Consider the following 13,794-nt stretch of genomic DNA (forward strand, 5'->3'; position numbering starts at 1 on the left):
GGAATGTCTCCTGACAGAAGCGGAACAGAACCACTGATTACTGCCATTGTCTCTTGGAGAAGGAATTGTGTATTGAGTACTGTACTATTCATGGAAACCCCTCAGGGGACAACCAGAATGGTCTGGTTGAGGGATTGCATCATCCCAACCTGATTGACATCTGAGACCCCGTGAGTGAGGATAAAAGAGTGGTCTGGGGAACAACCGCTTAGACACACCAGGAGAAACGCTTTAGATCCAGGGACAGCGTTTTATAGCGAAAGCCGGTGGGAGATCGTGTGCGTCCTCCCTTGCCTGGGTGGTGGGCTCATCACGGAAGAACGGTTTAGCTAAAGGGGAGGTCACAATTGAACGGCCACGACAATGAGACACCTGACGGATCAAAATCATAAAGGAAGGTTGGCAAAACCCGTAGTGGTAAATGTTCCCATTCTCCTATCTCTCTCTCTCTCCAACAATTGCAACACAGCGACACCCAAACGATGGCAGCCTGTGTGAACTGCAGCGAACTTTATATTTCCATTGGACAATACATTATCCCCTAGACAACGACAGAGCTTATTTCTTATTGATTATTATTATACCTGAACTTTTAGGTTTAGTATTGACGACGTATATTATCTGTATATTTGCATTGATATTATTTTTGTGTATTTTTGATAATAAATACTGTTAAAAATAGTATCACCAGACTCCAACAGACATCTCTATATTTGCAGGTAAGTAACCCAGTTACGGGTTCGTGACAATCCTCAACATCGTTCCTATAAAGGGGTAACCAGAATTGGATGCAGACGCGGCCTAACCAGTTTTATAAAGCGCATCATAATTTCCTGACTCTTGAACTCAATTCCTTCACTAATAAAGGCAAGCATGCCATATGTTTTCTTCACCACCCTATCAACCCGTGCAGCCATTTCCAGGAAGCTATGGACTTGCACCGCGATCCCTTTGTACATCAATACTGTTGAAGGTCCTGCCATGAACTGTGCATGTCCCTTTACATCCAGCCTCCCAAAGCGCATCACCTAGTACTTGTCTGTATTAAACACCATCTGCCATTTGTCCGCCTGCATCTGCAACAGATCTACTGTACGTCCCACTGTATCCTTTGGCAGTCTTCTACACTATCCACGGAGACACTAATCTTTATATCATTAGTTAGTGTGAACTTACTAATGCATCCAATGACTTTTTCATCTGTCATTTATATATTTCACAAGCAACAGAGGCCACCATCCAGACTCCTGTAGAACGCCACTAGACACAGAAGCCCAGCCAGAGTAAGTCCCATCGACCACTAAAAAATTCATTGAAAACATTCAGTAAATTATTATTTTTTAAAAGGTTCTTTGATTTTAGATACCTCCAATTTAAAATAACCCTAAGGACTTCGAAAACAGCGGCTATCAAAAGAACACTGGGATACTGTGGGGTGGGGTGATCCAGTTATGCTCACTGCCAATTCCCAACTCCCATTTTGTAGAAGAATTCTCTAATCTGGATAATCAGTTCCTTTGGCTCTCCATATCTGGAACAACTCGGTGTGCTTAAAAATGGACTTCCTTTTAATTGAACTACATAAGCAGAATACAACAGGATGATGCTCATCTGGAATCTCGTTGACGTCAGTGGAGACAGAGTACAATTTGCTGATGATACTCTTCAGGCATTCAATACAAAAAAGGAGGGTGAATTTCTATGCAGTTGCTCTTCCGGTGCAGATGCACGAAGCTGCAAGATTCTACTGCCTAGAAATTGGACTTCACTCTTTATTGGCCTGTGCTGTATACATCTCCAACGCGCAAACGAAACACCCACAAAAAGTGGTAAAATTGGCCAAATATGTATTTAATAAATGCAGTTACATGAGGATGGTTTACACTGAGCATCATCCATCAAAACAAGATCAATGCAATTCATATTTTCTTATGACACAGGAGGCCATTCAACCCATCAGATCCTGCTAGATTTCAAAGTATCCCATCAGTTGAAGTCTCCATTTATTTCTTTGTAAACTTTCCACTGACTTTTCTATCATCTGCTTCCACGGGGCAATTTACAGTAGCGATTTAACCTTGTGGGATACCTCTGGGATGTGGAGAGCTACTAGCACAAACACAGGTGGTCACAGGAAGAACATGCAAACTTCACCCAACTGTTTCAAATGGAACGAGTTACAAAGACGCAGAAATGAATGTTAGTCGACACCCTCTATATCAGGGGTTCCAACTAGGGATCCACAGACCACTTGCTTAATGGTGTTGGTCCATGGCATTAGAAAGCTTGGGAAGCTTTGCTCTATGTCACTAGGCTGAGGAGCTGACCACTAGAGCAGCACCACACTCAGTGATAACAGCGTTCAAGGTAGGAGGTGGTATCTCTGGAGACTCTCTGGGTTTGATCTCCTCACTCATGGGCACATCTTTCCCTGCAGCACTGAGGTCCCCTATCACTAACATATTCACACTTCCACTGAGTATTGTTACTGAGGCTTAAGGATGACGATGCCCAGTGCTGATGTGGAACTCTGGAAGACGGATGAACAGCTGACAGTCAATATTGAAGATAACTATTCAAGTCTCCGGCTTGTTACAGTCTCTTATAAATGTGAACAAAAGATACAGGAGGCCATTTAGTCTGTAATGTTCAACAAGACTGTGGCAGAAACACCATTTTCTTTCCTTATCTCTATATCCCTTGATTCCTGTAATATTTGCATATTTAGTATTTTCAACTTTGAATGACTAAGCCTATAAAACCTTCTGAGGTTGAGAATTTCAAAGATTTGGTGAAGACATTTTCCCTCAATAACATTTCCTTTGCACTGTGACTGTCACCTTTTGGTTCTAAACTCCTCCGCCAAGGGAAAAATCCTTGCAGTATTTATACTGTCAAGCCCACTAAGAATGTGTGTGTTTCAACGGTGTGCTGCCTTTCATTCTTCTAATTCGCTCTTGAACAGCCTGGTCGTGCAGTGCATCAGCTTCCGCTTTTCAGACAAATTCGGCCTCTGCAACTGGCCTGCTGCTGAAACAAGTCTACGGCAGACACCGCCTCTCTGCTCCTGCACTCATTTCTGCAACATCTTTACGGTAAAGACACTCATGTTGGACTATTGTTTATGGACTAGGGCTCCACCTTCAATACCATAATTGCAAGCAATTCATCGCCAACTCTAAACCCTGGGAGTTGACACCTCCCTCTGCAACTTGGTCCTCTAGATCCTCGACTTCCTGACCAACAGGCCACAATCAACAAGGACATACAGCAGCATCTCTGCCACGATGACTATAAACACTAGTTCTCCACAAGGTTGCATTCTCAACCCCCAACTCTATTCCCTGTAGATCCTGCTCCAAATCCATCTACAAGTTTGCAGATGACACCACTATATTGGGCCGTATCTAAAATAATGATGAGTTGGGAGTACAGGAAGGGGGTAGAGAGCCTGGTGACATGGCGTCATGACCACAAGTTTTTCTCAATGTCAGCAAAATAAAACAGCTGGTCATTGATTTCAGAAAGGGGGTGGTGCACATTTTCCTGTCTTCATCAATGGTGTTGAGGTTGAGAACTTCAGGTTCCTTGGAGAGAACATCACTAATAGTCTGTTGTGGTCCAACCATGCAGGCACCATGCTAAGAAAGCTCATTAATACCTCTACTTTCTCAAGCAGCCAAAGAACTTCTGCATGTGTCTGCCGACACAATTTTTATTGATGCACACAGAAAAAATTGTATCTGGATGCACAACGGGCTTGACATGGCAACTGTCCTGCATGTGAATACAAGAAACTGCAGAGATGTGTACACAGCTCACAGAAACCAGCCTTCGTTCCACGGACTCTGTCTATACTTCGCTCAGCCTCAGTAAAGCAGCCAGCATAATCAAGGACCCCCACCCACCCCAGACATTCTCTCTTCTCCCCTCTTCCATTGGGCAGAAGATAAAAAAGACCAGAAACCACCATATGCCACCAGGCTCAAGGGCAGCTTCTACTCCACTGTTATAAGACTATTGAATGATTCCCTGTTGTGATAAGATGGACTCTCAATTTACCCTGTTATGGTCTTGCCCCTTGTTGTTTACCTGTACTGCGCTTTCTCTGTAGCTGTTACACTTCATTCTGCATTTTGTTAATGTTTTAGTTTGTTCTTCCTCAAAGCACCATGTAATGATTTGATCTGTATTAGCAGTATGCAAGATGAGCTTTTCACTCTCGATTGGTACATGTAAAAATAGTAAATTAATTCCAATTCAGAAGCCTAGACTACTGGATCTCACAAAATAGACCAGCCATGCTAATAAACGGTCTGGGCAATTGTCACTATACTCTGTCAAAAATGTATCCATTTCAGATAAGGTGATTAAGATTGTACACACCACTCCTAGAGTGGTCTCACAAGGCCTAATTTAATTGTAGTAATATGTACACCTTTATTCTTCTGTTCACTAAAGGTCATTACGGGCTGCCCGAGTTTCAAAAGGCCTAACTTTTAGAAATACAATTTTATGCCCCACAGAAATATAAATATGTTCAAAGAATATCTCTGTGAAAAAAGTCTGTCAGTTATACCTGTTCCTGGATGTTTGTTGTAGTCTACAATGTATAAAATAACACTGAATAATTTATTCTCAAAATGTCTGTATGGGCCACCGTCCAAGTGTTTAAACTGCGGTTTAATTAAAAATAAATAAATGTTGTTGTTTCTGCTGACACTATGGCTCTTTTATGACCCTATCTATAGTGACCGGCTGGAAATGAATGAACTGTTGTTATTTCTTTCACTCACTTGTTTTCCCTTACTGGAAAATCCTTTGGTTCTGACTGACAGATAAATTGATTCATGATCATTTCTCAGGAAGGGAATACTTACGTAACCTGGGAGTACCGCTATATTATTTATATTCCCAGTGGACTGCTGCACTCATACCATAGCTTTCGTTGAGTTTGTGTACAAGAGAACCTGCCCTTTGAGTATCAAATCTCCCTAATCTCTTACCATTTAAAAAGATGCCACACCTCTATATCCTTCTGCCCAAACATTAGCACACAATGGCAGGAGTTCTGAGTTCCAGACAGTCAATATCTCAAATGTTATCATCTGCCCTGTATATTTCTCTGAAACTGCTGGTTCCTTGTCAAACTGACATTTTCTTCTACGTTTTTGTCATCAGCAGACTTAGAAATATTATATTTAGTCACCTCAGCCATACAACTGATTGAGAATAACTGGACCCAAGCGGTGCTCCTGTGGAGCCCAACTAGTTATAGCCTGCCAAGTCACCCCTTCTTATTACAGGAGTTTGGGCTCAATCCTGATTTTGGATGCTGTTTGCATGGATTTGCACATTCTCCTTGTAACCACATAGGTTTCCTCCCATACTACAAAGGCGTGCAAATTGATAGGTTAATTGGTCTTTCTAAGTTGCTCCCCAGTGTATGAGCTGGCAGCAAGTTAATAAAAATAAGATCTTTGTAAGCTGACAGTAAATGGGTGGTTATAAAGTATTTTTTATCTGTTAACCAACTCTCCATTCACGCAAGTATATTAGTTCACCCCCACTGCACGTTCTACCTTTAGTCACCATTCTCTCGTGTGGCATCTTATACAAAGCCTTACCAAAATACAGAACATATTTGCTAATTCTTTATCTTCTGTTCTAGCTATGTCCTCAAGAACTCTAACAGTTGATCAAACATGATTCCCAATAGGCATGTTTGCTGTTTGTTGTTCTGTGGATGTTGTAGCGCCAGAAGTTCCAGTTATTGCTGGTGAGGGATGACATGTACCAGTTAAAACCCTTAGCATCACTGAGTGCAAGTATGTTATTAGCAAAATATCAAATAAACTGATGGAAATCATGTGTGGAAATGTCCAGAGCTATTTCTCCACTGGGACACCTCACCGAGAAATGATTGTTCGGGCGACCTAACCTAGGATAATTTGCTTCTGAGCAATTCATGCATTAAAAATCAGCACTAATGGTGAAGTTCTTAGTTTTAGCCAGTAGATGATGTAATTGAGTGAGCTGTGAAATCTCCTACCCAACTCTATTGCCACTGCATAGTTAAAAAATTGTTACATTCATTAACAGGCCACAGAAAAAAACCCTTATTATTATTAGATTATTATTCTGCACATCTATTACATATTTCATAATGAATGCAATTCACAGGCAATTTGCTTTTGAATGTGGATATACTGATTGTACCCAACTAAAGTACATTCCCTGTATTCATTATCTGTTTTATGGAAAATAAACTGGTTTCCTAGGGGCTGTGCAGCTGAGGCCTGGATCTGCAGGTGGGCTCTACTGCCAAAGAAAAATTGGCTGATCTTATTGTTTTAATTGGATAGTCTGGATACCTCTTCGATTCAGATAAGGCCAAAACATTAGAATTCCAGGCATTGTAGAACCCTCACGGTAAGTCCGAGCACATACTGAATCAGGTCCCATAATCATCTGCAGCACTTCCAGCTGCATATTCTTTGGAGTTATTGCAAAAAAAAAGTGCTGAAGGAATTTAAAGCATGTGTATGCATAGGAAAACAGAAACAAAATAAATGATCCAAGGGCGAAACAAAGAAGGAATAAGAGAATTTTATTCCTTAAATTTGATGGGCTAAAAATATGACTGGGCATTAAATCTATTTCCAGAGCATTTAATGCTCTCCTCAGTCCCGTCAGTATGCTTGGAAGCTGCAGTGGCAAATGCAGGGACACAGGGAAGCAGTGTATAATTGATCCCAAGTGTAAAACCCAGCTAATGAAAGCATAAAACATCAGAAAAGGACAATGAATCATACGGGAGATGGCATGCTGCTGATTGCCACTTCCCCCTCCATTATCCTGAGGAAATTAGTCGTGACCAATCTACAGGGGAGTTAGGATTATGTGATGTCATTCATTCATGGCTCCAATAAATTTATTGCTTTCTAATGGGTATAATATTTGCTATTTGGGTTAAAACAAGGATTTATACAATCCATGATTATGTCCAGCAATGACAGAAAATGCTTATTATTTAGACGAGATGTATTTACCTGTAACATGCGAATGTTGCTTTATAAGTGGATAATAAGACTGTACGCGCATTATGGAATTCTACCTGAAATCATTGGCTTTGGATATCATGGAAAATAGGCATTTTTAGATGAAATAACTTGGGTCGTTGAAATACAAAATACTTTAAATAATAAACATCTAAGTGTGTTTGTTGAGGGTCTATACATCATGTAGCCAGTGCTCTAAATTGAACCAGTCCAAGTGATCTGTCTGTTGTTCTCTAAGAGTGCCTTCTTCCAAAGATGAGATAAAAGCCCCACCACAAACAGCTGGACTCACCCTTTCACTTTTCCGCTCTTCCAGCTTGGATAGTGTAGGAGCAGAGTTCAATGGACTGGAAGTCGCCAAGGAACTTGCTGGCCCGCCCATTGCATCGCCATTCAGGTTGGCTGCACTGACATTTGGTGGAGTGATTGCTGCAGCTGCAGAGGTGAGTGAAATAGTTGGTCTGGTGCCAGGAGATCCAGAGGTTTGATGAACGTGTTGCGGAGAGGTCACAGGCTGCGGTCTCACCATGGTGGCAGGGACTCGGGTGGGAGGACTCTGTGTTCTAAGTGGTGGTACAGTTGCTGTTGGACGGTCAAGTGCTTGAACAGCAGGATGGACTGAAAAACAAAACAGAGGGCATAGGAAAGATTGGTTAGATTAACCTAAGTGCCCGTAGCTTGTGGCAAATAAAATGGAAGTTCATTTCTCAGATTTTTTTCCGAATAATGTTATGCCCAGATTATAATGCAAGAAGAAAATTAGATAATTTATACAGAATATAATGTATACTCCTGTTGGGGATTTCAGATGGCTGGTATTCTACATGTTATATTTGATAACTTAAATATATGATATTCAACATCCACTCCTCCACCCCAAAGGCCTTTCCTAGACTAGGCAACAAAAGAAGAATTCTTTCATAAAACAGAAGGCCTTTGAAATTCCTTAGTTCACTACTTTGCTTGTGAAGCCATTCAAGCCTAAATTTAACTCGTAAAACATGGTTTTACTGCTCCTGCTGAGATAACCAGATATTACCAGTTATCTGAAACACTATTTTCTGCTTATGGAGACTTTTGCCATTAGCAGCAGATGACAAGGCCAGCATATCAAAGCAACATTCAAAATTCAGCTGAAAGAGTAAAAGAACAGGCTTGTTGCCTTCACAATAAACAACTCCTTCTTTTTGTGGATATATCTTGTTCTCCGGCCCTGTTATCACCAGGAGTTTGGGGCAGTTTAAGGGAAGTTGCATAACAATGTAGGGGATGGATAAGGCAGATCCTCCATCTCATGCATTACAATATGATCTCTCCTTCAGTTCACATATTTTAATGTTGATGTGTGAAACACAAGCATATTTTCCTCTGTATTCCAGAAATGTAATTTATATGATTTTACTAAAGGAAAATGAATTATTACTAAATGTTATACAAAAGGTTAGAAAAGTCATGAATTATTTACTTATTGTCAAATCAGATACTAAAAGACCAGAATACCAAGTTCTGACATAGATCTGCATTACATTGAAAGTGCCTTCACTTCTTGTCCTTGTGCTGCCTGGAGGCCAGGAATCTCCAGGAACACATGTAATAGAAAATGCATGTAATACATTCACTCAGCAGTCAGTGCGCTTTATTCTAAGTGGATGGAATCACATAAATCAATCCCCAAAATGTAGGCAAAAGAATTCAAAAGCTCATATAAGATCTATTAGAAGTGTGTATATAGTCAGGTGGCCTCTAGAAAAAGGGAATTACAAAAGAAACAAATTTCTTCGAAATGTATCATGTCACATGCCTCTTGTTTTAAATATAACATTCTTCAATCAGCAGCAATGTTTGTCAAATCTTTCATTTAACATGCCCCTGCCTTTGTGTTAGAACATAGAATAGTACAGCACATTACAGGCCCTTCGGCCCACAATGTTGTGCTGACCCTCAAACCTTGCCTCCCATATAACCCCCCACCTTAAGGTATTCTAGAGGATGTTTTGCTGGGTCAGCTGCTGTCTTACTTACTGCTTCCTGCACTGTGGTAAAGGTAGTGATGTTGCATCACGGAGGTGGCAGGATTATGGAACTGGCTGATGTGAGGAGTGAAAGACATTTGAACTGTATTGCAAACACGAGAAAATTTGCAGCTACGGGAAATCCAAGCAATCACTCAAAATGCTGCAGCCCTGATGAAGGGTCTGAGCCCGAAATGCCGACTGTTTCCTCTTTTCTTTAGATACTGCTTGGCCTGCTGAGTTCCTCCAGCGTTTTGTGTCTGAACTGTATTGATACATTTAACAGGAGGATACCATACAAAGGAGTTGGGAAAAGATGACGTCCAGTGGAAAAGACCCACAAGGAGTATAAACAATCACATGCATCAATTGGGTGAGTAGCTTCCTTTTCTGCAATGAATATAACACTTACCAAGAGCAGCCAACACATTTAACCCAACACATAGTAAAGGTACATTTTATTTGGAAGAAAGAGGAAATCATGTGCATTACGTACCCATCTGCATGGCACTGCGAGCTTGGTTGACAGTTTGCTGTCCTGAGTATCGCAAACAGTTGAGCTGCGGACTGGATGCATGAAGCTGTGGCTGTACAGGGGGGCTGGCGACAGGGGGAGCAGGCCTCACTCCGTTATTCACAAGACAGGTTACTGCCGGGCTGCCTGATGAAGAGCTTCCTTTCATGGTTTGTGCAGTGCCTCCTGGCACTGTGTTTCTTGACTGAGTTGCTGCAAAGGGAGCCCTAAAACAACACATACCATGCCCCGTTGAATGACTACACACATCAACATTTCTTTACTTAATAATATTGCTTATGGAAAAATATTTCAACAACAGCATAGGCCACTAACTATGTTGATTATCTCAGCACGTGCATTCCTCTGGCCACGATCCATCCCATCTCACTCTAGCTTTGTTAAAACCACATAGCAGGATCACAGGCAGCTGCTCTCTCTAATTCTATTATCCACACCCACCTGGACACAGGAGTTACGTAGTTCCCTGGAAAGACACCAGACATTCCTGTCCTCAGTGAAGTGCCTTTGAACCATCCATCTTGGCATTTCTCAATAACACGATACATCTCCCCTTTCCGCAGCTCCATCTCATCTGCTTTTTGCGGCTTATAGCCATACATGGCCATGTATCTGAAATGCAAAATGAGAAATCCAAGGTCTGAGTTCACAATCTCCACCCTGCATTACGCATTAGTCAAAAGACCTCTATCAATACTACTTTGTGAACAGCTTTTAGGGATATACTCCATGTGCCCATTATGAACGACTTTTACTTGTTCTCACACACCAATCCTCCATAAATTTCACACAGTGAGTATATTCACAGTCCATTGGAGAGTAATTGTTAAAGAGGTTAAGGCAGCTATTAATTGCTGACCATAACCCACTACTTTCACTCGACTTCCATCATTCTCCAATGGGCCACGTGATCTAATGGATCGCATCATCTGAATGAAACTTGGAAACACAGGCTTTAAAGGAGCACTATCCAACGAGTCACCCTAACAAATAATGGTAGATTTTGTTTACTGTTAAGTAGAGTATTGGAATGGTTTAAGACCCTGTCCAATTTTCCTATCAGTTTAAGTAACTTAAAGTTGGCCCCTATATCATGGTATGGGGCAATGGGGTGGTTGTAGAATATGATGATATGTGATTTTTGGGCAGTAGATTAACTGCTCAGATTTTTTTTGAGTGGCCCTTTAGCAAGTTATGCAACTTTAACAAAATATCATGAACCAGACTTTTTAAATACTAAAAGACTTGTGCATCATACCAGATTTATTGTTCACTGAACTATTTGAACTGGTGAGCTTGGAAAAAAGCTGAACTGTAGCAAGATGGCTGATTTACGACTTGTAACCCGACAAATTTGTATACTCTGAGGAAGTCACCATTTTTACTTTTTTAAGGGTAACTTCAATGACATATCCTGAAGTCTCAGTCAGTTCCGCATACTGATTTCTAATTATATGTGCAAATTGATGGTTCATATGCCCTCAGGGCAATTGCATTTTAATTTCAAAAACAATTAATTGACCAAAATGTTTCGAGGTATTTTTTGCGAAATCATAAGTCTTCAAACAAATTAATTTTTCCACAGGCTTATACATTTCATCCTGTATTTTAGATTTGGACAGCAACAGATTCAATAACTTATTAATGCATTGATTTTACTATACATTCTCAGTTACAGTCATCACACTAAGTGATAAACTATATATTTTAGTAGCTAGATAATAGCAACTATGAACAATGCTAAGCAGCATAATTTGAAATAGTACTTATCCCTAGCAACAATATTACACTAATCACAATCAATTTTAGAAAAGCATTAGCCTTTTCTAGCCAGCTCTTCCCTAACTGGTTCTGTAAACAGGCTTGGTCAGTGTCAGGGATTTATATTGGCAGGTGCTGTGTATTTAATATGTCAGTAATATATGTGTAATCTTGTATATATATTGTTTGATTAAGCATCCTTTGTTGTTTATATAATTCATCATAGGTTATATGTAAAATTACGTGAATTTCATAAGTCATCACACAAACACGTGAAACATGTGTGCCTCGCTTAAACTAAACACAAAGTTAGACTCACATTTAGAATTCCTGAGCTTCCCTTTGAAGTAGTTTAATGGTTACAATACATTACATTGGCAATGAGGTATTTTTAAAAGGAACCCTAGACAGCTACCGGCTGTACGAACTAAAAAACAAGCAGCGAGGTACAGCAAGTAAAAAAAAAATTAAGCCCGGCACATGCAGAGACAGTCAAGTGAAAAAAAAGGGCAGTAAACAGAAGAATTCACAAGTTCATAAAGAGTGAGTTCCAGGTGATAATAAGCATTAAAAAAGAGCAGAAATGGCTGGCTACATCAGAAAGATTGAGCTACAGAAAGATTAAAAAAGCTACATTTGATTACAGAGACAAAATTGAATTGCAGTCAGGAATAAAAGTGACATAAACAAAGTTGCAATGTCCAAACAAAAACCAGCCTTCCTGAACAAATTGTGTTACCATTGTGACAGGGGGTGACGTGCACCATAAATGCAGATTTAAAGGCAAAACTTGCAGAAAATGCAACAAAGTAGGACATATACAAAGAGCATGTTGGGCAGACAAAGTAAATGGACTGCACAGAGAAGAGAAGAGGTAAAGAGTCTGGTTGCCATTTCAAAGAGAACACTAATCTGTACAGTATTGATGAAAAATTGAATGATGAGAGTGGCAGAGGATTGTGTAGCCATAAGATTTATAATGTGAAAACTAGCAATACACAAGCAATATGACTTACATGGAAAGTAAAGAGCAAGTTAATTAAAATGGAACTGGATCAGCAGTTTCAATCATTCCACAAAATGAGTTTGAAGAGCTTTTCAAAGATACTAAACTGAAGCCTGCAGATACCCATCTAAGGACTCATACTAGAGAAAAGATAGCTCCTGTGGGAATGACATTCATAACAGTAAAATACAATAACCAACAAATCATGTTCAGCTTGTATGCAGCAATGACAGGAGGAGGTGGGGCATGATTGGCTGAGACAACTACAACTGGATTGGAGATCCATCCGCCATTTGCATGCCACACCCCTGCAATGAAGCCAAATGAAAGTGAATTCAGAAAGGTATTTGATTATGACAAAACTGTCTCCATGCCGTGCACCATGAACAGTGGTCCAACAGAGGGCAAACTGGTGTTGGTGCCAAGCTCTGTGCCTCTGGTTGGAAAGCATACTGGACCGAGGAAGGACCATGCTGCTCAGAGGGATTGTGAAAGTGTCTAAAGCAGTGATCTGACCACAACAATTTTTATAGGCAACACATAGAGTTATAAGAGTCATAGAATAATATAGTACAGAAACAGTCCCTTCGGCCCATCTAGTACATGCCAAAGCATTTCAATTGCCTACTCCCTTTGACTGCACCTGGACCATAGCCCTCCATACCCCTACCATACATGTACCTATCCAAACTTCTCTTGAATATTTAAGCCAAGCTTCCATGCTCCACTTGCATTGGCAGCTAAATTCGCATTATCACCACCCTCTGAGTAAAGAAGTTTCCCCTCATATTCCCTTAAACTTTTCACCTTTCACCCTTAACCCCTGACCTCTAGTTTTAGTCTCATCCAACCTCAGTGGAAAAAGCCTGCTTGTATTTACCCTAGCTATACCCCTCATAATTTTGTATACCTCTATCAAATCTCCACTCAATCTCCTACCTTCTAAAGAATATAGTCCTAACCTATTCAATCTTTCCTTATAACTCAGGTCCCCCAGACCTGCATTGTCCTTGTAAATTTTCTCTGCACTTTTTCAACTTTGTTTATCTTTCCTGTAGGGAGGTGACCAAAACTGCACACAATACTCCAAATTAGGCCTCATTAATGCCTTATACAATTAAAACATAACATCCCATTTCCTGTACTGAATACTTAGATTTATGAAGGCTACTGTGCCAAAAGCTTTCTTTACGACTCCATCTACCTCGACCACCACTTTCAATTAATTATGGACCTGCATTCCCAGATCTCTCTATTCTACAGCACTCTTCTGTGACCTACTGTTCACTGTGTAAGACCTACTCTGTTTGATCCTACTGAAGTGGAAAACCTCGCATTTGTCTGCATTAAGTTTCATCTGACATTCTTCAGTCCATTTTCCAGCTGATGCAGATTCCTCTGCAACCCATGATAGACCTC

General features: G+C 40.5%; 1 protein-coding gene across 3 annotated transcripts in view; it reads right to left on the reverse strand.

Annotated features, from left to right (window-relative positions):
- LOC132391321 (E3 ubiquitin-protein ligase SH3RF3-like) overlaps nt 1-13,794 on the reverse strand; it is a 330,553-nt gene that overhangs the window by 24,620 nt on the left and 292,139 nt on the right. For all 3 annotated transcript variants that reach the window (XM_059964353.1, XM_059964354.1, XM_059964352.1), the window contains 3 exons: nt 10,050-10,220; nt 9,570-9,814; nt 7,354-7,679 (listed from right to left, as the gene is read on the reverse strand). In XM_059964353.1, the coding sequence (XP_059820336.1) occupies nt 7,354-7,679; nt 9,570-9,814; nt 10,050-10,220 (742 nt within the window). The remainder of the gene's footprint in view (nt 1-7,353; nt 7,680-9,569; nt 9,815-10,049; nt 10,221-13,794) is intronic.

Source organism: Hypanus sabinus, chromosome 3, assembly GCF_030144855.1.
Source record: "Hypanus sabinus isolate sHypSab1 chromosome 3, sHypSab1.hap1, whole genome shotgun sequence".
In the NCBI taxonomy this organism is placed as follows: Eukaryota; Metazoa; Chordata; class Chondrichthyes; order Myliobatiformes; family Dasyatidae; genus Hypanus; species Hypanus sabinus.